General features: G+C 37.1%; 2 protein-coding genes and 2 long non-coding RNA genes across 4 annotated transcripts; 3 read left to right on the forward strand and 1 right to left on the reverse strand.

Annotated features, from left to right (window-relative positions):
* The first annotated feature begins 1,009 nt into the window (after window positions 1-1,009).
* LOC116294687 (solute carrier family 22 member 15-like) lies at window positions 1,010-11,205 on the forward strand. The gene is made up of 9 exons (XM_031702335.1): window positions 1,010-1,531; window positions 3,749-3,895; window positions 4,428-4,708; window positions 5,646-5,897; window positions 6,317-6,451; window positions 6,966-7,051; window positions 7,966-8,074; window positions 8,603-8,675; window positions 10,284-11,205. Exons 1-9 carry the CDS (start codon window positions 1,253-1,255, stop codon window positions 10,563-10,565), a joined length of 1,644 nt encoding a protein of 547 aa, XP_031558195.1. The 5' UTR covers window positions 1,010-1,252; the 3' UTR covers window positions 10,566-11,205.
* Window positions 11,206-13,566: 2,361 nt separating this feature from the next.
* Window positions 13,567-15,946, forward strand: LOC148907071 (uncharacterized). Its single transcript, XR_016121185.1, has 3 exons — window positions 13,567-13,903; window positions 14,713-14,816; window positions 15,648-15,946. It is a non-coding gene; the product is annotated as an uncharacterized LOC148907071 (long non-coding RNA).
* Window positions 15,947-19,941: 3,995 nt separating this feature from the next.
* Window positions 19,942-24,893, reverse strand: LOC148907072 (uncharacterized). The gene is made up of 3 exons (XR_016121128.1): window positions 24,680-24,893; window positions 24,145-24,244; window positions 19,942-20,059 (listed from the first exon to the last, which is right to left on the reverse strand). It is a non-coding gene; the product is annotated as an uncharacterized LOC148907072 (long non-coding RNA).
* LOC148907073 (uncharacterized) lies at window positions 20,918-23,899 on the forward strand. The gene has a single exon (XM_089036782.1). The coding sequence runs from the start codon at window positions 21,123-21,125 to the stop codon at window positions 23,556-23,558; it is 2,436 nt and encodes an 811-aa protein (XP_088892908.1). The 5' UTR covers window positions 20,918-21,122; the 3' UTR covers window positions 23,559-23,899.
* Window positions 24,894-26,968: the final 2,075 nt, after the last annotated feature.

A 26,968-nucleotide genomic window follows, 5' to 3' on the forward strand; every position in this document is an offset into this window, starting at 1 on the left:
AAACACGTTTAGGTGTGAATGGGGTATAAGACAATTGGTGCAAATTAGCTGAACAACTGAAAGCGTGCAAGGGATTTTGGTATTAGGATGCAAATTATGCAATCGCATGCAAATGTCTATCTTTATCTTATTGCTGTAGAGAAACTAAATACTCAGCTGGCCATGCATGTTTCAATCCAGCGATTGAAAATTTCTTTTTTTAATTGGTGTACATGTGCCACGTGATCAAAAACTGTTGGTTACAAACTGCGAATTCGAGAGTGTGATGCGATATATATTATTATATCAAGAATAAAATCTCGAAACACTCTAGTGGGATGGGGGAGTGGACAAGAGTACTGGACTTATGGCAAGTCTATTGCCAAGACGGTAACGCACCAACGTAAGGTAATTCTTCTTTAAACACTCGTTGATGGGGTTGGACTTCTGGCAAGTTCATTGGCCACTTCAGAAACGAGCAAGAGACTGGGGCGAGTTTTGAATTTAATCTTATTTTATGAGCTGAATAACGCTTTTTCATTTGAAAAAGCATCTTAAGGTTAGTCATAAGTCTGGCAAATTTTAATATGATTGAATTAAAACAGAATTATTGGCCTTCAACAGTGTCAAAAATTTACAAATAATCAATAATTGCAAGGGACACCTGTCATTTGTCACAAGTTTTGAAGGCTCGCAGCTCTGGTTATTTTTAACGAACCACGTTCAAATTTCACAGACTTATTAATATTGAGAAGGTTTTTCAGATGACAAATAATTCTTTTGCTAATTAGAGTAAAATTCAAAACCCGCCCCATTCTCTTGATCATTCTAAGGTGGCTAATTGTGGCTCTGAGATCAGCTGTGAGCCACATGCACCTGTGAGACATAATACTGGCTGATTACCCCCACCCCCTTGGACTAAGAAATTTGATACTAGTACTTGATTGTGTCAAAGATTGGTTTGCGAATTTCTTGGTCCTTCTTTGTGACCCGAGTGCTATTGCTATATATACTTTTAATTGATGTTTTTTCAAGTAAGGTCTCTTCTATAGTCAAGACCTTTCCCGGAGCTCGACTGCTTGCACACTGAACATTAGCCTCTGACATTTAGCACAACACAAATATACTTTACATACGCCTGACCTAAGTCAGAGGTCATTTGGACTTGAGCCAGACCGAACGGCAGTTGAGCTGATCTCGTAGTGTTGCTGTTTTGAACAATTTCCTAATATAACCAAGCAGCTAATCCATCACATTCCAGTCAAAAGTTATTATGGTCGCAAAACAAAGCAAACCGAAGGCAGATCTCGAGGACCTATGGCAGCTTGTCGGTGGTTTTGGACGCTACCCTATTCTTCTAACAATCTTTATGATGTATGTAACGATTGTAGTGAGCTTCCATACATTTATACAGACGTTTTACGGCACTGCTCCGAATTACGAATGTGTCTCTAATGAGCCGAACAACACTAGCTCTTGTCCGGTCAATAAGTGTGGATGTCAAAATTGTACATACGTTTTTGCTGAAGAGTTTACAAGCGCCGTATCTGAAGTAAGTAATCTTAAGTGTATTGCCTCTTGATAGGGGTTTTAATGCTTAGCGATCAACGCTAAATAGGCCAAAGATAGCAATATAATTTAAAATGAACTTTTACAATTCTATGATATTGATAACCGCTTACCAAGCTGTCATAGCAATTCTTCCGTTTCCTTCGATCTGCATGAACTCAAAGATTTTTACTTTTTTTATACTTTTGTAATGCGTATTCTTCGTACCGTTTCAACCTAAGGAGTTTTCCTACGCAGAAAAGTTTAAATTACGCTTTTATATTGCTTATTTATTTTAGAGTTTTGTGTACATTCGACATTGATATTTTTGCTATTAGTGCGTGTGTTTAGATGTTAACCCCGGGGTCGTGTTTGCATAGGATAGGAAGCGGGAATCATTATTGTCTTTTCTATTTTAATCAAGTGACGTTTTAAGTGAATTTTACTTTGGACGAGACTAGTTCATGTCATGGAAAAACTATTTTTTCAAAAGCAAGAAAAAAAAATTAGGAAACCGCCTTTGCTATATACAATGTTTAAAATAATGTCTCAAAAGAAATAATATGTTATAAACTCGGTACCGGTAATGTTTCTCCCTTGTTTACTAAACGTAGAAATATACAAAGAATGTCATCAATTAGGCTTCCCTAGTGAGCCTTGAGGATTAGTCTTCACCCTTAAATAAATATCACAGACTTCAAGTTGTTTGCTGATGGTCCTTTAATTGGACACAAAATTTTTCAGATGTTTTGAAAGGATTTTAGTGTTGCGTGGCAATAGATCGTATGACCCAAGGAAGAAACCACTTTGAAGGAAAAAAGAAAGACTCCTAACGAACGTTTCGGCTACGCTAATGATAACCTTCTTCAGAATGATGAGGAAAGTGTGAATGGCCAGCTGTTGCCCAAACGCAGTGAAAACAATGGACTTGGCAGTGGTATCAGGAAAATGGCGGTAGACTGATGAGGTTTTTATAGAATCTTTGATCTCTGAGCCTGGTCCGGGTGGAGCTGAAGCAGTCTTCTCTGTTGGAATTATTGGGTCTCAGCTAGAGTTTCAATAGACCCTTTTCGAGTTCCAAATTACCGCTGTGTTTCTTGATTACAGACCCTTTTACTCAGGCTAAGAATATTCACGTGTTCCAGTTCAAGTTTCAAAGTGTTTGTATTGTTGGAGTTGTGCATTTTTTACTTTACCGTTGATTTTTGCGAGTAATTAGACACTGATTCCAGGTTAAGCCCGAGTAAATGACGCTGTAATCAAGGAACGCAGCGGTAATTTGGAACTCGAAAAGGGTATATTGATTCCTTGTTGGACGGTGTGGATTGGGTTTACAGTTAAGCAAGTGATATTTTTTATAAATTAAAGCAGTTAACTGACAATTTGTTATCTTGATAACTATTATGATCAGTCCTTGTAAAATTATTTGAAATATTGAAGGTTTTTTGGCTTGGATTGATTGATCAGCATATTAGTGTAGGAAATCGCACGATCCGATCTGGAGTACAATTCGGAATTTATATGTATACGAGCGATGTTTTGAAATTTTTCAAAATTGGAGGGTCAATATAGCGAACCAATCAATGTTGTAGCAGTTTTCTTAGTGGAATGAAAATCTTGTCCCACAAACAACTTCACAGTATCTGTTTTGAAGAGTACTTCAAGGATTACGAGACAATTTTTATATTCTTTTCGCATGACAGTAAATCTTGAAACAATTCATAATTACTGAATTTCCGCGATCAGAGTTTTAAATTGTGAGATATTCTAGCTAATTCGTTAAACTTGTGGGTCATAGCAACGGTAACTAAGGGGAGTTGGAACTTCGAATGGACTACTTCGACGATACGATGGCCATCTTGGATCGCAAGGCATTATGAGACATCCAGGGGGCAAATAATAAAGCTTTGTTACAGTAATGACGTGTCGATTGATATGACAGCTCACCACAAGAGAATACAACAAGTTTAAAGATGAATAATAACAGCAAATTGATCCGACATTTACCAATAAAAGAAAGAAAAAATCACTTGCACAATACTATATATATTATTGAGAGCATAGACTTGCCCCAAGTCGACCTCTCTTGTTTTCCCGGCGTTTTTTGAGAAAATAGAGTAATTTGTTGTTTAATATTATCCTATAATAATGAACTGTGCTGTAATTTTGCTATTGCCGTGATATCGTTATATTACTGACATGTTTACCTTCTTTCATTCAGTGGAATTTGATCTGCACGCGTGGCCACCTCAAAGCAATGACCCAGGCTGTTTTCATGGCGGGACTTCTCATCGGTTCTGTGGGATTTGGAAAGTTCTCAGACCACTTTGGAAGAAAACCAACGACCTTTGTCAGTCTTATTTTGATGGTAAGAAGATTAATGTCGTGCGTACATGGATTACAGATTTAAGAGCCATTAAAGATAAGATAGTTTCCATTTAAAATGTGACATATTTTATTGTCTAACGAGTAAGGCAGCGCAACTAGTGCAGAAGGCGGTTGAACGAATGCTGGATAAAGTTATTCAATGTATAGAATGTGTAATAGGTTTTATCCACTGAAAAAGATTTATCCGGTGGATATAGTATTACGTATTCTGCATTCCTTGCTACTGACCAAAACTATTTCAAAAAATGTTGCATAGTGATGGTTTTGGTCGCACGTTGCACGTTGCACAAAATGCAACAAATAACTTGACCCCTAACATCATGATGAGCATCACACTGATACTTTCATAGGAGAATTCTCCCCTCTGCAGGCTTCTTTTTCGTTAACGTTGCATCATCGAAATCATCATCATCATCATTATCATGCACCATTATCATTATCATGCACCATTATTCCCCTCCCGTCTGATTAACCACCATGCACGGTCTAATAGTGTGTTATCAATATTTCAGGCTTTATTTGGGTTTGGCTCCACGTTCGCCAACAGTCTCACACTCTTCGCCGTCATGCGATTTGGTTCCGGTTTATCTACTTCCGGTTCCATGTTGGTCAAGTTCGTGTACTGTATGGAGATATCTAGACTTCCCCAGCGTACATCCATGGGAATTATTTGCAATTTATTTGTAGCAATAGGTGCCATGTTGTTGACCCTGTTAGCTTACTGCTTACCTGAATGGCGCGATTTGATGCTGGCTGTCACTCTTTCCGGTATCCCAGGAATACTTTTGTGGAGGTATGCACCCACACAGGTAACCTGCCGGGTAAAACATCCAGCAGATGGCGGAGAGTATAGAACATTTCACGACAATATTCAAATAACGATTGTATTTTCTGCAATTCCATTGACGTCAATATAAATTGAATCCCTGATCTTGCAGTCTCCAACATTCTGGAAGATTTTCTCATGAGTTGAGATTTGCGCACACAGAATGTTGAATGTAATTGCATTACATGCGTGCTAGTGAAAGCAAAAGTCGACCTAGCAAGTTAAAACCTCGCAATTTGAATTTTGAATTTATATAAAGTGTCCGAGAACATTCTCTCTCTCTCTCTCTCTCTCTCTCTCTCTCTCTCTCTGATGTGAGGTCTGCTGACATTTTGCAACAGTTAAACTGGGACAAATTGAAAGAAAGACGAGAGGAAAGACTGTGTTAAATTCATGTTTGACGTTCTCCATGAAAATTGCCCATCGTATTTAAGCAATTTATTTAATATGAGGTCCTCGGATTCGAGCACCTATAAATCTAAATTAAGAGGAAACGATCAAATTGAAATACCATACATCCCAAAAACAGACTTTTTCAGGAGTAGCTTTTATTAAGATGTGGAACTCTCTCCCCTCTGAAATTAAATCTGCTCCAACAAAGAATGAATTTAAAAAACGTCCGATGAGATGGCGTGCTGTCAGTTCTCAGTAGGATTTTTCTCTTTGTTATTTAAATCATTTCTAATATTTTTCAACTTTTTAGGATTATATATTTATATTTTATTAATCAATAACGACTTCCATGTAAAGAAGTTTTATACTTATGGAACTTTCGTTTTCAAATAAAGGTGTGTCTGTCTGTCTGTCTGTCTGTCTGTCTGTCTGTCTGTCTGTCTTTTCTCCCTCCCTCCTTCCGTGTCAACTGGTAAAAAGTAACTTTTTAAAATTAATTTTCTTCTCTCAGATGGTTTCCTGAATCACCTCGGTGGCTAATAGCAAAAGGAAAGCTAAAAGAAGCTCAGACAGTATTCGAGAGTTTCGCGTCAACAAACAGTGTGCAAGTAGATTCCAATCAAATCGCCTCGACCATCCAGGACATCAAGAATGCTGAATCACATACCTTCATCAAAACTGATAAAAAGAGTATGACTGGAATCCTTGACCTTGTTAGGACTCCCAAGATGAGAAAGCGTTCCTTGGTGTTAGCTTATAACTGGTATGTAGACCTACATCATGCTTTATTGCGAGGTGGGGATGACGTTTTCTCATTGTTGGCCAGTTTAAACCTAAATAAAGCTAAAGAAGGGATGAAACGATTGCAACTGATATATGGCTAGCCACATCATGGTTAGTACTAATAATAATTTAACCCCAATAGTATCATTCATATTTTTGTCTTGCCGGGGACGGGTTGCAGTCTCCTGTGCATCGTATATTTTCTCCGGTGTGCCTCCCTCTGCAATAATCATCATCTAAACATGAGTTACAATTTGAACATTGAACATGCCTGACAGGTTTGTTAACCACTGGCTATTAAGTGCTACCTTCGTAAAGCAAGGAATGCTTTATATTACTAACTATCAGTTAGAACTACTCATTAGTATTTGTTATTGGATTCCCTTTTTTACAAAACAGGTTCGTAAATTCTGTGATATTTTATGGCATCACTTTGAACGCCAAGAACCTTGGTGGATCGCTGTATCTAAACGCGTTTATCCTGTTTGGTGTTGGCATTCCATCAATATTATTACTATGGTACGTTCTTAAGAGGTATGGAAATTCTCATGATTCACAGTCTCTAGAGCCAGAAGCTCGTATTTACCAGTCCTTGGTTGAGTTGACATTACAGTGCATTGTGGGGGTGTAGAGGACGAAATAGACGCCATCTTTGAACTAAGCTAGTCACCTAAAACATTCCCATAATACACTGCAATACCTACTCGACCCAGTGCTTACCTAAACCTCGGAATGCCTAATTTAAACTTTACAGCGCCAGATGGAATTGAATTCAAAATTTGATTATTGTAGAGGAATTAAAGAAAACCTGATAACTAAAAATCCGCGAAATTCAACATCCTCAAAACACAGGAGAAAACGATTACAAGCATGCGCAACTCATCTGATCACATGTCGGATTGGTGAGAGGCCCACACCGCCACCCGTGCTGTCTCCAATATTTCACTATGGAGGGTCTTTTTTTTTTTTTTCTTTTTTCTTTTCCCTCGTCCTACTAAAACGTCTTTTTAATATAACTAATTCTATTTTTATATGTTGTTGCTGTCAGACTGGGTCGTCGTATCTGTTATTGTCTTTTTATGTTACTTGGTGGCATAGCGTGTGCCATGGTCATTGCTGTCCCAGGAACATCAGGTACAAACAATATATAAAAACTTATTTGTTATTTAAATAAATAAAAAAAGGGCTAAATTTTAAAATTATCTTCGGTGTCCTGTGGATATAGGGGTGATAATGTAAAAAGGAAATTCCTTGAATCTCTGGGAACAATTAGCTTCTTAGACAATGGCAAGACAAAGTTCTAGAGAAAGAAAGTTATAACATCCCTAAGATATAGAAGATCATTCCTGACGTTGTTTACAGTGTACACACTAGTATCCTGCAACAGTTACTGACAGCTAAGGTATATCATAGAAAGAAGTTAAAGGAAGGAGGAGGAGATCTAAGATGCAGGTTATGCCACGTCCAAGAAGAAACAATACCACACTTGCTACAGTATGCGAATGTTCTGCTATCGCACAATCCGTATACAAGGCAAGACACGATCTGATGCTACGCCCTATTTACCATCAAATCATATCGTCCTGTGGGTTCACTAAAGATGAAGATCTGTAAAAACCATGGCACAAACAACCAATAACTGAACCTGTCGTAAAGAACAAAAAAGCAACAATACTCTGGGATATTCCAATACATCTGAAGGTTGCACCAAAGAACGGAGCTAACAAGCCGGACATAGTGATAAAGGACAAAGAGAAGAAGACCCTGTTGATCATGGAAGGAACTGTTTGTAATATAGGCATTATTGAAGAACGAACACTATCAAAACAACAGAAATATACCAAATTAAGATCATGTCTAAAGAGCCTATATCCCGATTATAAAGTAATCCAAGTAAACATTGTCCTAGATTTTCTAGCGGGGTATAAGAAACAACTTGTACATGATATGGAATGATATGGTGTAGGTAGTAATGATGGACAAAACTTGATAAGACAATGCCAAAAATGGTTAAAACTCTACTTAATCATTTTTATTTTTCCATTCAGGGGACCATCCTGCAGTTAAAGCGTTGGCTATAATCGGGAATTTTTGTATCATCGCTACATTCTCAGGAGTCTATATTTACAACCTTGAATTGAGTCCAACTTTACTCAGGTAACAAGTAAGTTGAGGGTGATGTTGGATGGGGTTGTGCACTACCAAGCACTCGATGGGATATAACCTTTCTACAACCTTGTCCACAATTATGTCAACCGATAAAGACAGTAAGCTAATGCACGATAGTTGAACTGACTCGGGGTTCATGTCCCTCAGCTGACTCTATAGGTCAAGTAGACAGTGTGGAGACTGAAGTAGCCTCAACAGCGGAGACCACTAAATAGATTTATGAGGGAGAGAGCGAATTTTGGGAATTAATATTGTGGCAAATATGACTTAGCTAACTTTTATATCGTCACTAAATAGAACACATTAAAAAAAACGTATCAAAGTTTGTCAAATGTTATTAAACCAAACCTCACTTTTGTATCTTAGCAGATTGACCACAAACATTTACAGTAAATTGTACACAAAAATATTGCTTGGGCTGCCTGTGGGTGCCTCAGCCTAATGATTTTCATAGTATATTAATTTTGTAACTTTCAATTTTTTTGATTTATTTCAATGTTCTTTGTTATTTCTTAGGAATCTTTCTTTAGGAGTTGGTTCCATGTTGTCTCGTGTGGGAGGGATAGTCGCTCCGTACGTCGTGTTCCTCGTGAGTACGATAAACACTTTCTTTTCCTATACAATTTCCCCATGGTTCTCCAGTCGGACCGACGGACTGACGGACTGACGGACTGACGGACTGACGGACTGACGGACTGACGGACTGACGGACTGACGGACTGACGGACTGACGGACTGACGGACTGACGGACTGACGGACTGACATTGAGAATCACTGGTGAAGTCTCATAACTTAAAAAAATCCCACTAATGAATATGATGATAAAATTTGACCATGAGGCGAAGTGTGCATGCGCCGTACGTCATGGCACTTTTTCAAAACACAATCCCACAGTCTTCAAGCCGTGGATGAAGACCTTTTCAAGAGGTTATCCATGACACTAAATTATCACTTTGATTTTTTGTAAATATAAGTAGCAAATAGTTTCTAAAACAATCCCACATGGAAACGCGTGACCATATGGATAACCCAATAGCGACATCAACGAAAACCCAGGCTTGCTTGTCATAGCAAGGGGTTAATCAATTATGGTCTAGGGGCCGACTAACCTCTCCCTTAGGCTTCGGCCGAGCTTCCTGATCAGTCTGTAATTCCTCCCGGGATAGCGGTGTTGGGGTCGAAATCTCCAGCGTAGCCGTAAGTCCATACGACGGTTCAGCACTCGATGTCTGGAAGTATGGTCCTGGTTATTTTAATGAATCAATAAAAATATAGTCTCACCGATTAACTTTAACAGGAAAGAGAAAAATTAAGTGTGCATGTGCATCTAAAATTAGCCTTCAATTTTTTTTACGCCTGGTGATCTCGGCAAAACGTTGAGTCTGTTCAACCGAGCTGGTAATTAGTTTCCAATATGCACGAGCTATTGACGTCCGAACCGGCCAATCAGAGCGAATTTTCCATATCCCGGGAAGTAGCTTCTGATTAATTAGTCGCAATCGAAATTCAAAGTGGTGTTCGACGAAGGCATAAAGCTAGTGTGCGACGTTTTTAAAACCGAGAAAATGAAAGAATTTCAAGTGCAGGCAATACGAGTAATAGAAGGCAAAAAAGACGTTTTTTTATAAATAAGTCGACGGGTTGTGCAAAGTGGCTTGCCCATCAGGCATTGCCGCTAATGTTCGCTTATATGTCAGAAGAACAAATAACAGCATAATCATAGTAGTGTCTCCTTTGGTCAGTAAGGGTACTCCTGCCGAAAGCCCGTACTCTGTTTTAACAGTTTAACAACTTTTCTGATGAACTGTTATACAAGAAACAATCGTTTCCGGCCAATGATTTTTTTTGGGGAGTTATTATCATGGTTATCTAAGCTAATAAAATGTATTTCTTAAGACAAGCGCATTGTTTATATTACTGATATATATTTTTTCGCGCTAATCCGTCAAATGGTTTTCTAACAGAGCTAAATTCTTATTGGATAGTTAAGCTTTTATTGCCTTAAATATTGGAAACTAATTAGCAGCTCGGTTCAGCAGACTATTTTTTTGGCAGAATCACCGAGGGTAAAAAAAATTGAGTCTGCAAAGCAGGTTAGTTTAGGATGAGTATTGTATATCGAAATTAATAGTTTGCCGTACTCAAAAAGTCACTAGCTAGGAGCTAATTTAACGAAAACTTGTTTTTCACCTATAGAATGACATAATGCAAAACCTTCCACTTGTCATATTTGGAGTAATGGCTTTTATTGCTGGCACTACTGCATTACTTTTACCTGAAACCCTATTCAGTTCCATGCCCCAGACCGTTCAACAAGTAGAGTCCTGGGATGAGGATTACAGTGTTCCGTGGAGAAGAAGAAGACATCGAGACCAAGTATCAAAGAATGTAACGAAAGAAGGGGAAGCTGACGATTTGATAAATGGGAACATTTTGGACAACAGCATGGATTTGTACTTTCGTGAAACAACCGTGTAGCCGAATCACTTGTGATACGTCACCATCGACAGGGCAGAAAAACGGTTTTTGGCCTTTCGCCATAAGGACAGCTTTACGTATTTAAGCTCAATATTTTATAAACACGTTCTTTTGGAGCCATATAGCAAAATATCAAATGCAACCAAAATTTATGGAATGCGCATTTGAGATATGAAGCCGTGTACTTTGGGAGAGGTGATATTTTGATCAGCAGAAAAATTGACATTAGCGTGAATACTAATAAGTAAATTAACTGTAATAATTCGACAAAATTTCGTCACAAGTTTCGAGCAGCAGTGACACAAATGAAAAGCTTGAAAATTTGGAGTATTAAACTCAGTTAAATAAAAAAATCGTGAAAGTAGCGGGCTTATCGTTTTTCTACCCTGTCGTCACCTTCATCTTACCTTACTTATTTATCGATATAGGGGCTCTATCATTACCTATTCCCAGGGGGAGGGGATCGGAAGATATTTTTGTTGCAACATCGTCGATATTAATTAGTGCCAACAAGAGGCACTGTATTTGTTTCCTGATTCCCTCTCATTAGTTGGTGCTACTAAGCGATTACCTCTATGAAGAACTGTAAATATTTTAGTTGATCCCGGCCCCTCCAGTTGTCTACTGAAAAACTTTTGTATATGTGTTTATTTCTTTTATCTCGACGCAACTGAAAAATATCGCAGAAAAAGAAGAAGCAGGTTGGAAATACCAAAGTCACTTACATAAGTATTTTCGTGATGGCCTACTATGATAGAAAAACAAAGTAAAACGAAGAAGCTTAAAAAAATACTCAAATCATCACGAAAATCATCGGAGTGATTGACAAGGCACGCCAGTACAATCCTAACAAGTTTCGTGGTCACCGCTTGTATTGAAGCGAAGAAACTGGCACGAGGGGCACCAGAGGTGTGGTGCACCAGAAGTGTGGGGCCACCAGATGTTGGCCGTGGAACGTGCCAACGTGCCAACCGACGTGAAAAGTTTTGCAATTCCCCTCCCCCCCCCCCCCCCCCCTTAGCAACTGATGGTTCAGGGGCAAATCATAGTTAGTATAGGTAGTCCAAGCGAAGAGTTAATGAAAATCGTAAGGTCTCTGAATTTATAATGAGATTACGGTTAAAATTTTTAAAGGCTTCGGAAAACCCTTGGAAGGCTTTGAAGTTTATTGCATAGCTGCTCTTAGGAGGAGGATTAAGGCCCCTTGCCCAATTACCTAGAGCGCCGCTGCCCAGGCTACCAAATTACTAAACCGATGGAACATCTAAAAATCGATGACCGGCTTTCAAATAAATTGCCTTTGTTTAAGAAGGGGCTTTCTTTGTGTGTTTATAAACAGAGGGTGTATCACTAATATTAGGGTTACCGTCAGGCCGGGTCAATTGAAAACTTAGTGGCTTTACGAGAAAAAATATTTGTAGGATAGCCCTCCGGCCTGGGGAATCCCTGCACGGTAGGGATCAGGTTAGTAATGTCAACAAACTAAATGGTCAATCACAAGAAATTCGCAGAAACTCATACCGAGAAAACTTTTTATGTATATATTCCTGCTAATATTGCGATTTATATTCATTCTCAGGCATTGATTTACGGGTTTTTGACAAATGCTGCATTATCGGCAACATTGTTATGTGTTTTTCATTTTCTACCTCCATCTGTGAATGCCTTTTTATATTCTTATTTTCTGGTATTGCTATGCCGAGTGTTTCTATGGCAAGAAGCAGTAAAAGCAAGAATGTTCTTAAAAGGAAAGAATATGCTTTTGAGGAAAGAATATGCTTTATAATTGCCGTAGGGGGAGTTGATGCCTGTGATCAAGTGTTTATAGTGTTTATTAGGAGAGCAGATCTTGTTAGATTTTCAGGGTTTTAGGGGATTCATCGGAACCCCGTTGAAATTAAGTTTGTTTACTAATATATAGCGCTAGTTGATGCATTAGCTTTGTGATATTAATTTGCCAACAATATTCTTACAATACAGTGATTTTCCTTCGCTCGTGAAAGAATAGTCAACGTATCATAGTGTCAAGATAACATAAGCCTTTATTCTTCCTTCTCATCTCTAAAACAAATGGTAAGGTGGACAGGACCATATATACAAAGGTCAGAATGAGTACAACTGAAACTCTTCACGAAACAGGTGTCAATATATTGGGAATATATTTTTTCCCAGAAATTACCTCTATAAAAATAACTTCTTTCTTTGTGTGTTTACAAGCAGGGAGGGTATCACTAATACTAAGGATACCTGCCAGGGAGGGCAAATAGATAACTTGGCTTTACAAGAACAAATTATAGTTGAGTTAACCCTAGTGCCTGGGGAATCCGTACGGTAAGGCTCAGGTTATTAGTAATGTCAACAAACAAAATGGTCAGTCACAAGATATTGGCACAATTTATTCCTACTGTTTTAGGACAAATAGACTACAAATGTTGAGTTTCATCGGCAACATCGTGTGTTTTAAATTTTACCTCTTATATGTGAATATCTTTTTATGTTCTTATATTCTCGTATGGCTTTTCCGAGCGTTCCTATGGCGAGAAGCAGTTAGAGGAAAGAATGTGCTTTTAAGGAAAGAATATGTTTTTAAAGAAAAAAGGTGTTTTAGAATTGCCCTAGGGTGGTGAGTTATATTGCCCGCGATCAAGTGTTTAATAGGGGTCAATCAATTCCAATTTATTATACTTGATTTTTATTTATTATTAGTTTTTAGTCATTTTTTAAAAATAAATTGTAATATAAGAAGGTTTTTTAACTTTTCAGGTATAATCTGTAATTTGTCTATTATTTGACTTGTTGCTAGTTTGTTTACCGCAAATAATTTGTTTGTCTGGTACTTATATGTACTTAAAAACACTTGAGCACAAAATGGACCACTTTCGGTGTCCGAGCAGAATAAAACTTAAAACTAAAGAGAGATTAAGAATAAATTGAATAAATATAAGAATAAATATAATCAATTAACAAGAGTTATAAATAGAATTATTTCTCAATTGACACGGTTTTCTTTGTTATTCACAAGGCTTTATTTTTGTTATAACCCTCATTATAAATGCGAGGTCAATATATAGTTATTAACCCGGTTAATAACTATATATAGACCGTTCGCATTTATAATGAGCAACATTTGATAGAAAACCTTCTCAATTGATAAATAAAATACTTAATTACCGAGAACGTCGGCAATAAACCCTGCGGCCCTCGGGATGTATATGGCTTATTGCCTCCGTTCTCGGTAATTAACTCTTACGTAGCTTGAACGTTTCATGTTATCTCAATTCGCGACTCAAGCAGGAAAGCCCTAACAAAGACTTGAACACGTGGTTCTAACCATCAAGGTACGTTAAATTTGTAATTTCTCCAAAGTTTTGTGGAGAAAAATTAGAATTGACTTGGAAGATAATTGGTCGAGCCTCTGACCAGGGTAACAAAAGATGAGCTTTTCTTACCGTTTTAAATGAAAAGTGAAGAAATTTGGATTTAGAAAGCAAAACTCGCCGAGTTAAGCAAATGTGACTTTCTTAAAGAAGCCAGCCTTTAACAGCTGACATGCATACTTAATTTAAAACAGGAACGGACTTAGACGGGATTGAAATTTCATAACGTCAAAATCTTGTTCGATTATTTTGATTTTATGGCATAAACGTTTTACACAAAAAGGCTTTCGCTCAGAAACAATCCTAGCCCTACCATTTTCTCAGCTTCTAAACGTAGCAACTTATTTTCACTTTGCCTTTAGATTATCATAGTCTAAGGCCAATCACCGCATGAGTCGTACACACTGAAAACGATGGTTAATAAGGCGGCGTTCTTCGATGTCATTAGGTTAGGCTCATGTGATGAAGTTCTACCACAGGTAGCCCAAGCTCGGTTTCTGTGGTGTCCTGTTATAAGGAAATGTATGGAGATTCATCAAAATTTTTAATTTTTTTTCAATAAAATCATTGAAACGTGAAATAATGCCTCGAAATTTTACCCGATCATTGGGAAATAGCACTTCTTTTGCTCTGCGTGGTTATTTTTTGAATTTAGCCCGTTTTAAAATTTTTTTCCCCACCAGTAAGAAATATTTCTTACTGGTGGGGGAAAAAATCAATAATTCAGTTATTCTTTGTCTAATACAATACCATATACATTCCTTTCGCAGTTTTGCAGTCTTTTCATTTAGTTCAGCGGTCATAATGAAATACCTTATCATCTTTTCTGTAATTTTACTTGTTGCCACAGCAACCATTGCCAGTTTCATCAGTGGTAAGTAAGGAATAGGTGAATGTTTACATGCTTTTCAACTCAGTGAATACAAAGTAAAAAAAAAATCAAATTCAATGTGGTCTAACTAAGAAAATGTGTCACTCACTCAGTATGCACGACCGCGTAGCGGGAGTGCAATTTGTTAATCACAAGCATGATTTTGGTCCAAAATTGCACAACACGAAGTTCAGTTACCAGTTAATCATATCCTTTTTGTAATCTTACACAAGAAAAAGACACAATAAAGAGTGCAGAATAATCAATTTAATGTAGAACAAGAAGTAAATCAATCAGGTTTTTCCTGGTACAAAATAAACGACTTATCAGCAAATCATTAAATATTCATAAATAATGCTAATCATTCTCTTCTCTGAATAGAATATAAGAATATAAGAATTCCGTTCTGTGATTGGTTCTTTCAAAAAGATGGATGCGATTAAGAGCTCAAAAGGATGCGATTAAGAGCTCCTAAGGATGCGATTTGGGAAATAATCACACTCTTTTGAACCAATCAGATTTCAGGATTTGGTAGTGATTACAAAAAGGATATGATTAAGAAAATAATTGAACAGTTACCTATATGGGATTAATGAGAAGCTGTATAATTATAATAATAATTATTATAATTATAATAATAATAATTATTATTATTATTATCATTATTATTTTACAAATATGTTTTTATCGATAAGTAATTTGTACATATATTTGTTATTTTATATTCATAATCTCTTTATTAACGTTATTATTATTAGCGTTATTATCATTATTATTAGTGTTATTATTATTATTATTATTATTATTATTATTATTATTATTATTATTTTCCAGGCAGTGACATGTCTGTAGACAAGAAAGGAGTAGGGTGCCAATGTCCACATTGCGGCCCCCGAGGTACTTACTGGCTTAGGCCCAGGTGCCCAAAGAACACAATATTTTGTCGAAACTATGGTCTTTCTATTTTTGGGGTTTGTTGCTTTTAGGCTAGCCACTCTTCTCCTGATGTAAAACAGGGGAAAATAGTAAATGCAATTAGAGTAAATAAGATAAATGCGCCAACATTTTAACACTCAGCTGAAGTAGCCTTTCCATTCACTGTAAATCAGCTTCTTTATTGTAATTGTACCATGGTGCATAAATTGTAAAATAAAATCACTTAAATACCACTGTGCTCCTTAATTAAAGAATCATTTACTTTTCATTTCAGCTATCGTCAAACACTAACAACGGTACGTTAACGTAGAGAATTAAACCTTTAACGACAGATACTTTGAAATTCCATTGACCTTCCTTGGAACACTTTCATATTCTATACTGAATTGAGGCTGACCACTGAGCAACAGAGAACACGAAAATGGGGTCAATTGAGTTTATACAAACGTACCATAGTTAATAATGGGGACTAGTTGTGAAACCCGGCAAGCTTCAAAGGTTAGTCTATTGTTTCGTGTTTGATGTTGAACGGTACCATCACGTGATACTGACAGTACACAATGAACCACAACAAGTACGGCTGAGAATACTGGTTTCCTTATTATTTTTGTGAGTGAATATTTCAAAAATTAAAACGTTTATTCGATGACCTCAAACTATGCGGATAGATATTTCCGGGCAGATACAGCTAAGGCCCCGTCCACACGTATCCGAAAATTTTTGTATCCGCAATTTTTTTTTTTTTTTTTTTTTTTTTTTTTGCGAATAGGAAAATTTTCGCTTCCACACGCAGCGTATTCGAATCGTTTTCGAATCGTTTTCACTGTCCACACGTATCCGGAAATTTCATGATCCGCCCTGATGCACGCTAGTGCCTAGTCCCTTTGACGGATAGTTTTTCTTATTGAGCATGCGCAAAATCGTGTTTACGTCATCGTATTTGAAAATTTGAGGAAACGACCTTCCACACGTATCCGTATTCGGAGCGTATTCGAAAATTTCCACTCTGGAGACCGTTTTCGAATATTTCCGGATACGGATACAAAAAGTTTCGGACACGTGTGGACGCAACCCGTATCTGCGAAAAAAACATTTGCGGATACAAACATTTCCGGATACGTGTGGACGGGACCTAAGTTATTAGATGATAGTCAAACATATTAAACAAGAACGATTTCCTTTACGTTTTTTTTTTTTTTTTTTTTTTTGGGGGGGGGGGGGGGGGACTTTTTTGGGGGAAAAAAAAAATTCTATATTCCCGAATACTGCGAACAAACACAAATATTTCCTTCTCTGTTCACGGTCAGCGTCATATAACGATGGATAATTAAAGTCGAACAAAGACCTAGGACAATAGGTTTCCAAACCATTCTACTCCATTAACCATGGGCTGTAGGAGAATATTTGGTTTGTGACGGGGAAAATGCTTGTTTGTAGACCAAATATTATTTAAAATCACTAATTACTCACTTGGATCTTTCGATTCTATCGATATTTTATTGATTGTTATGTAAGTCTCCGATGAATAAACCTCCTTTTCCTTCGATAAAATTCGCCATCTTTGTTATTGCTGAGCCTGCAATATCTTATTAGGAAAGACTGTGATTAACGTGGTTTAACAGTCATATGAAAAATGCTTTAACAATTGTAGCAATTGGATTGCTGGTATACTGCTTACGCTTATAATCTAATATCTAAACTAAGACAAGGGAACCCCAAACAAAACTGGAAAAGAAAACTAGAATAGAATACGTGATTAACACAGGGAGCCCATTTTCTGTTGTATTCTGCTTTACTAAATATTAAGAGGATAGGCCCAAAATACAATTTCATCGTGCTAACCTTGATGCCAGATGATGACGCGCCATCGCCATATAAGGAAACTACCCTGTCCCCTTCATCTATATAAGGAAACTAACCTGTCCCCTTCATCTAAATAAGGAAAGCATTGTTCGTTTGTTTTCAAAATTATTCGAAAGGTTCCTTTGGGTTTTCCTTAGACTTTCGCAAATTCCGCCGCCCGCTTTGTTTTTTTGTTTGTTTTTTTTTTTTACTGGTCGCTCGCTCGCTGCGCTCGAATTTAAAAAACGCCGGGAAAACAAGAGAGGTCGACTTGGGGCAAGTCTAGGTTTTCCTGAACATACTGAATCAAATTGGAAGCATTGTTCGCTTGTTCTACGGATTATTTTCGAGGTATTTTTCGTATTAATTAATTGTAGATGTACTAATCTCACTATCTGAAGATCATGTACATGACGAATGGAATCTCCCGTCACGAGCCATTTCTATGGATAAAATGCAGCAGCTGAGTGTCTAGTTTTAAGTAACACGTATCGACGTTTAAAAAACAAATTGATTTAAGATGGTTAGAGCTACTACGAAACGTCTTTCAGGTGTATTAAGGCCTGACTTTAGCATGGAAACGAGGCTAAAAATTTTTTAAAAAAATTTCTAACCCCTAAATAATTTTTTCTTCACCGAACTGACATATATTATTAATCATATCAAAATGAAGTCTTTTTTTTCATTTTCGTTGCTATGGCAACCCTTGTCTGTAAAATTTCTTGAAAAATACTACATTAAAAACTCGGTGAAAAGGATTGTAAAATGGGGAAAATTTAAAGACTTTTAACTTTGCCTTATCCGGCCCTTATGTACTCATATGTAATTGAATAATTCAAATACGCTTTTTAAGGTTGACTACAATGTAGATAAATGAAGAAAAATTCCAAAGTCACGAGTAAATTGACTATTTTGAGCATCTTTTCCTTTTACTGTTTGGAAACGAAGCTTTCTGGACTAAGTTGAAAGGCGTCTTTATAAAGAACAACCATGCTACTTTTCAGAAAAATATAAATTTACATGATTTTATATGATTAAATGTTCCCCATTTTAGAAAAACTATTGCTTTTTCTAACCATTTCTTGGAGCAGCCATTTTGGTTTGCATACCGAGCGGGGAATGGGCCCGAAATAGTCAAATTCCCCATCCAGGGGAGAGAGGGGATATAAAACCCCATTGGTTTTGAAGCTTTTAAAATCTTCGTCTTACCTCCCCAAGGGAAAAAATGGCACAATTTCAAAATGGCGGACGAAAACCTTCGATTCCCTCTATGTTTGATTTCAAATTGCTCATAAAATACAGATAATATTGATGATTCTACGAGCATGGTTCAATCATTTGATACCTCTTCTATTATAAAATGAGCAAAGATATTCCTTTTTGGAAGTTTTAGACAGGTAATTTTGATTTGAAAAAGGTTATGCACACCACGATGTTTGAGTGATCGTTTACTAACAAATAAAAGTTCTGCTCTATTAAAATGTTAAATATTCTTCAATATCTTCATGTTTATTTGAGTTTTAGGCGGGAAAACCTTGCAACGCGCGTCAATTTGCAAACAGAGCCTCAAATTTCTCTTCAATTCAATCGGTTTAGTCGAGGCAAAGGGATCTCCTACGAGACAGTCTGTTGAAGTCATACCCTTATTACAAGTAATTACTTGTGTTTAAACAGCTTCCGTAGAAGCTATATCAATTCTTTTCAAACTTATTTTTGTTTGAGGGGGATTAATTTAGTTGAAGACCTAAGTTTAGTTTGCATACAGCTTCTTTAGAAGCTATATGGTTTATGCACTTTACTTTTCTTCAAGGATAATTAATTCACTTGAACAATACTTAAGTTCAATATGTCTGTAAAAGTAGAATGTGCCTGGGCTAGAGTGTGCATTCGAGAAACCAAGAGCCTGTGTTCTATAAAAAAGGCCTTTAATGAGGGAAAGGCAAAGTTTGGGGCAAGGGTTTTGCATGAAAGGTATCAACTTTACAGTGAACATTTCAGTGGCCATGCAAAATTTAACCTAACGCAGTACGAATTTAACCGTGTTGCGAGGAAAATAGATGAGCAAATTGCTAACTGGAGAAACAAAAAAGACAAGGAGCTGTATTTGTCTCAATTTTCGATGACAAACTGGTCTGATCAGGGAAAGAGGATGACCAGCGAAACACGAAAAGCACACTCGATAACAAATTGCAAGGCTTGCCAACTCTATAACTCACAGTATCAAGCAGCGTATCCTTTGAAAAAAATGTCCATGTTAGGTAAAAGGGGCCCGCTTACCAGTATTGCCACAGATTCTAAAAAACATACACTGCTTTCTGAAGGGTTAAAGGCAACAAAAAAACAGCTGAAGTCTGTTGGACAAACAATTTATTCAACATACAATGAAAAATGTAAAGAAAACTTTGGAAAGACACTAAGGGAAATACTAGTTCTTGTCCCAGATGCTGGTCTTCAGAGAAAACTTTCCCCTGTGGAAAAGAAAAAAGAAAAAAGGAATAAGCTTCGACAGACCAAGAGAGATGTTGAAAACAGGGTTTTAATGGAGAATGACACTGGTGTGCACCTAAATTTAAGGGAATCCTACAATGCAAGACAACAACGCCGATTAGCACAGTCATTTGAAACACCAGAACAGGCACAAGAAAGGGCAAGTACAACACCCCCTAAAATAAAAGAGAGGTCCCACATTCCTGCATTAGAAAACATTGCAGGTGATATCGATCAGCTTTTGATAGACATCAACTCATGGCCGCATGAACAAGTAAACTGGTCTGAAAAGGCTAGGGTGTACAAGATACGGTACAAAGGGCAAGACTCCACTCCTCCAAATGGTGGTCAAATATTGAAGACCTTACTGCAGAAAACTCAAGGTGTTAGCCTGGCAAATTTTGATAAGCCTGAAAATAAGGATGGTCCAAAAGGTATTTAAAATCTATATATCATTGATTTTGAATTGTCATCAATGTAGTTGGGATGCCTGTGGTAAATATATTTAAATACCGGTAAGCTCCAGTACAATAAGTTTGTTCTATTAGGGAATGGGAAATTCAAACGTTGATGAGGGAATGGATAAAACAAATATGAACTTTGTTTTTCTATTATTGCATGTGCAGTTTTTTTTTTTACTATCTTAAACAATAATAATGTGTGCTTAGTTATATGATGTACTGTGAGTTGAAATATAGTAATTTCTTGTATATGTGGCTTACAGAATTTCGAGTAAGATGAGCACTGAAGAAGCAGGCAGGAGGTGAGATATCAGTTCCAGTTCCTCGCACCAATGAGAAGATCCGGGCATCCATCAAGCAACTAATTGAGGATGGGACATATGATGTTGGAGTTCCACTGGTACAAACCGAAATAGTTAAGTTAGCTATTAGTAATGAGGGTGAAGTTATCCAAAAAAAGACTAATGTCTCTGCAAGAAAAATCCCCCTACAGCAAATTAGATCTGAAGCACTCGTTAGAAACAAGGATCTACTCAGAATCAAAGATGACAGTTCATATGACAAATTAACCAGAGAAGAAATAATGAGTGAGCTGAAAAGAATTAACGAAACAACTGGAGATGACACTGAAGAAATGAGAAGTCGCTTAAAGAAATTGCAGCGCCAAAGACATTGGCTAACATGGCATGACCACTCAACAGTGGCAAATCATGGGCATATGCTGTTCTGCGTAAGAGAACTGTATGACAATGCAATTCATTTAAGCACAGAAGAGTTTGCTACTAAGACAGGCCGAAGTATAGACATCCAAGCCACAATTGAAGAGCCACAGCTGTATATACTGGGTCCCAGTAGATCAACAGTAGAGGACCAAATGCAGTTTGTGCCTACAAGACAGGAAGACTTAAAGAAATTGAAAGACAATATCACAACTGAATCTGGAATAGGAATAAAGGATGTCATGAGATTCATGAATGGGGACAATCCAGCAGCAGAAATGGAAGATGGAACTCAACATGGGGGCCACTATGGATGTCCAGGTTGCGATGGTGATATTAATTTTAGCTGTGATATGGAATACTCCTTCCAGAGGAAATATAAAACGTTAGAAGAGAAAAAGAATTTGATTACTGCTGGTCCTGCTGGGAGAAAGAATTCACTGCATCCATTCAAGGACTTGAAAGTCAATGAACTCAAAGCTGAGCTTAGAGCTAGGGGTATGTCTGATGAAGGGAAAAAGAATGAGCTACAGAAAGAGCTAGCAGAAGTACTAGGTGGAACAACTAGACTGCCTGCATTGCTACACCATAATGCCTCAGTTCAAGATCTCAATCTGGAAATGTATGAAGTGCTGTGCTTTGAACCATTACATTGTTTGATGAACCACATCAAAAACATCTTGCAAGAACTGCCTCATCACATAACAGACATTGACACATTGATCAAGCTTAAGGAAATCCTTTCTGTACAGCTAGGTAAAGAGAAACTTAGAGGTGTGGACTACAGAAAGACACTTCTTTATGTGACAATTGCCCTTTACCCACTGGCCAACCGGGAAGTTAAACTTCTACTTGTAACTTTGTGTGAAATGGCTGAGATCTATTATAGCCAGGATGAGAAGAGATGCCCCAAGATGATCCTACGCCTCCACAACCTTTGTTGGAGGCATGCTATTCAATGCCGAAGAGTACTGACTCCTCCAAAGTCCCTGAGCTACAGAAAACTTTTTGGATTGTACTTCCACAGCTGCATCACACACTCCTCACAGCTTCTTAGAATAACATCCCACAGGTCCATTAATGCTGAAATGTTTGAAAGATTTTTTGAGAAGATATCAGATATCACTTCCAAGACTTGGAGCAGGAGAATACAAGATCTGCCAAAGAATGCCATTCTTCATGTCAAACAAGATCCATCCAAACCTGGTCTAAACTATGTTCTCAAAGAAGAAAGGGAGATCAGCAAACTAGCTAAGTCTCTTCTAAGGATGGGAAACACCTTTGTGCCCACAACTGATCTGATGAAATATGCAGGGGACTGGGAGGCACACCTGAAGCTCATTGCAGACTATTTGGAGCCAGGAGAAGGAGTATGGTGGAAAGAAGTTGTTGGTGGAATAGAATTCCTTGATGGTCATGATGAAACAAGCTTCAGAGAAGAGGGACCACAGCTTCATCATTTTCGATCAAGTACAATAAAGAAGGAGCAACAACATCTAGACACTTCCTGGAACAAATGCCTAGAGAGCAAGGTCAAGATTCCAGCAACAAAGCTGAGAGATGCCAAGGGTAAGTGGCATGTCCCTGAAACATGCTATTGCTCTGGAACTGTGCCTGATGATGAGGATGACAATGCCATTTCTACAGAGCAAATGATTCAGCTAATAACAGAAGACAGTGATGTTTGTAATGCCTTGGCTGATGATGAGGACAACATGGATGGAGAAGCCTTTACAACTACATGTGACATAGAATCAGAAGAAGAACAAATGGCTGCACATCAAGAGATGACTGAAGAAATGCATGGAAGTGTCTTGGGTGATGACAAGACCAGAGGGACAGAGAATGTATTGACTGCTGTAAATAAAACACCAACAACTGCTGAAGAAGGAAACAAACTACATGGTAAAAGGCCATACTCATTTCCTGAGGTCAATGAATGTACACCAGAAACCAAAAAGAAAAAGAATTCAGATGAAACAAACAATCAACAACTCAACTCCAAGACAGCAAAAGCCTTATGTACAGTGCTAGGCCCCTGTGAGGAAGTTTTGAAGTATGACAAACTAAGAGAGAATTTAAGACATAATTCCAAATCAAGGTTTCACATTGAAAGATATGAAACTCACCTTGTGAAAATCCAAATTGCAGTTCTCAAAGCTTTCAAACATCTGAGCTCATTCCTTGACGATGCTGAAGAGCCTGTAGTACAAGTAGATGAGTTCAAAACAAAGAAAGTACAATTAAAAACAGCTTCAGAACTTCTTAAATTATGGAAAATAACTGTACACCTCCAATAGGTAGTATGATGTTTACATGTCTCAAGAAATATAAAAGGGCCATTATATGTATACATCATGTATATTAAATTAATAATTTTTTTGTATGAGATTAATAAGATAGTATTTCTAGATGAAGCTGCTGTTAGAACTATTCACACCAATGACTAAATACAGATGTTAAGAAGCATTCACAAACACAACTACCTACTGCAGTGAATATGTTTGAAAACAACTTTGTATATAGAGAAAGCATCCATTACTGCTATTTTTGTATTTAATTGTATAAATATTTAAATAACTTTGTATATAGATGAAGCATGTATTGTTATTTTTGCATTCGAGTGTATAATATTTTAAATAACTTTGTATATAGATGAAACATGATTTGCTATTTTCACATTTTTAAACGATTTTGTATATACATCAAGCATGTATTATTAATTTTTTACATACTTTTGAGGGCACAAAATATTTCTAAATAAATTGTTTATTTATAAAGTTAGAATCATCATGTTATGGGTTGTATATAGGGAATAATCCAGCTATAGATTGGGACATCAAACTAAAACAAAGATCAATTAAATTGATAATGTATGAAACTTACCATGAGAAACGACAACTTTTGTCCACCAATTATGATGACAAGCTAATGTATTATAAGCCTATCAAATAGCTTATAAATACACCCAGCAATATTACATTGTCTGGAAGCAAATACAAAATTAGTGTTGTAGCAAATTTCTGTAGGCAATCACTGATAAAAATACAACGCAACAACAATTCCTAGGTTAGAAGAACTCGGTATTGTGACCTGTTTCATCCGCAAAACATATAAGATTTATGAGTTCAACTTGTAAACAAGCAGCAAAAAAACCCGGGCAAAAAAAAAAAAAAAAAAAAAACAATGGAAAATTTGTAAAACATTCTTACAAAGCTTGGTGAATAAGATTTGCATCGCTTTGGATAAGCCTTATTGTGTTTAACCTTCAACGGCTCTGTTTCTCAATTCGACTCGTAGCAGAGTCAAACAAAAATGCAAACTTCGTGATAATACGGTTTCATTACCGTTGCGTTCGAATCTTTAAAATTTTAATTGACCTTAAAAGGTCAAGTTAAAACAACAACTTGGTATCACTCACCTTCATTCATCATATCTCATGAACTTCTGTTGTTCCCATCTTCAAACATACAAACTCAGCTTTGTACAACCAAGAAAGAAAAATACCTTTCATAGCAAACAACGCTTCGAATCTCATTTTGAATCTTCGGCCGCGTGTATCCCTAAGCATCCGCCATCTTGGATTTGCAAGCAAAGGAAAAAGCTTCGCGGGGGATATTTTGAAACTATTTACCAGGCCTTAATACACCTGAGTATTTTGGATACTTCTTACAGCCATGAAGAGTTCGTTAGGGTTCAATGCTTTACTTGTACTAAGTAAAATGCATAGCAGTATTTAGATTTATATTTTTAAAACATTAAACAAAGGATGTTAGCGCCGATGTTAGCTCGCCATACTTTAAATCATGTGCTAAAACATTCTTTTAAAGTGCTCAGTAGTAAACATGTTTAATTCTTTCTAAGAAGAACGTTTTATTGACAGCAATTCAAGTAATAATATATGATAAAAAGCGATACTTGTATTGGGATCGAGAACGTTTTAATTGACGACAACGACAAGAACAGTTGATTGTTATTTTCTAAGGAGTTTGCAAAACAAAATTTTGGACCCGTAAAACTGAAACGAGGCCGCATAATGACGGAACAACTGGCATCGAGCTCAAAGCAATTCAAAGTGGTCACGTGGTACATAATCCATACATCTCATTGGTTGAGAGGGGCAACGCCCACTTTAGGCCTATCCTCTTTATTTTTAGTAAAAAGAAAATACAACAGAAACTGGGCTCCCTGTTTAAATGACGTATTTGCGGTTTTTCATAATAAATGTAGCGGGCTCATTAGAAAGACAAAGATGGCGGTTAAAATCAAAGAAAACTATTAATGAAGGTCAAACGACCATTTAATTCATGTTTATTCATCAAATCAAAGTCTAACGTAACTATCATTAAAACATCGATAGACAGATCCAAGTGAGTAATTAGCATTTTCCCCGTCACAAACCAAATATTATCCTACAGCCCATGCTCCACAGCAATGAAGTACAAAAAAAAACGAGCGCTTTTCATACTTCAGACGTCGGGGTGTTTGGTTTCTATTAATCTGAAAATTACTGAACTATTTGAACATTCAAACTTACAAATTCTATCGATACCCTGAAACAACTTCTGGCCTAATCTAGGTCGGTCAGGGCACAGCTAACTTGCTGATCGAATCGTTATTTAGCATGTTAGGTTTTGCTGAGGGAAGGAAAACAGGAGAAAGTGGAGGAAAACCCTCGAATAGAGAGAGACCGATATATAATAACAATAAATTATAAATTATATTTTATATAGCGCTAATTCCTTTAGTTCAACAGCGCTTTACAAACATTGAAGACCCAAAAATGTTTTAAAATCTAACGCTATCCTAATGTTATGAGATATAAAAATACATAGAAGCAATATAAGCAAACTCTACTCACACACATCTGATCCCGAGTCCAGGAATTGAACCAAAGACTCAGAAGTGAGATGCCAGTGTGATTCGCAAAGTAACGTAAACCGTTTTTACAATGGTACGTCTGATGGAAGTTCAACCAAAACACGAAAAAACAGGCTGTGGCATCCGCTGGACCCGGCTTGTGCGGGTCATAGAAACAGAAAATACACTGTAACCACAGTGTAACCACTTTAAGCAAAATTAAAAGAAATAGACATGTAGATTGAAATACTCAATAATGGGTGTCTTTAGTACATTTATTACTGCGATTTAAGTTTAAGTTTTGTTTTAGGGAAGCACCGGTGGCGTGCGCTGCTTTTACGCGCTGCCGTGCTCGATGTCGTATGTTACCAGTACAAAGCTAAAAGACTATAATTTTGCGTCCAGGGTGGGCACTTTGTCAGGTAAACAATAAAGCACTTTGAAGTTATTCAAGTAAATAAGCGAAATTTTCAAGTTCTATTAGCCATTTTTAGGCCTCTCAAAAGTTGTGGACGCGCGTTGTCTCTTCGAAACTGCCGACTATCTCTTAACACAATGTTTGATATGAGGTCCACATCAGTGAAAGCTGCCATTATAATCAGCCTCCTCTAACAAATAAAATATTATTATTATTGTTATAACCCATGCATAACCCATGAAACACGGCTAGAGCATGCAGAATTAACCACAAGAAAACGTAAAAACAACTTATGAATCTGCAAGTTAATGGTCTCCTCAAACTTGTCTCATGCAGAGTTACAAACAACTACTATCTCTGCCAAAGTCCAATTTCCTAGCTTTTTCTCAAGAGCCCTGGAGATGTTAGGTTTCAAATTTTTAACGTTGCCCA

Source organism: Actinia tenebrosa, unplaced genomic scaffold, assembly GCF_029948245.1.
Source record: "Actinia tenebrosa isolate PJP-AT-01 unplaced genomic scaffold, QUT_ActTen_1.0 PGA_scaffold4__44_contigs__length_22323623, whole genome shotgun sequence".
In the NCBI taxonomy this organism is placed as follows: domain Eukaryota; kingdom Metazoa; phylum Cnidaria; class Anthozoa; order Actiniaria; family Actiniidae; genus Actinia; species Actinia tenebrosa.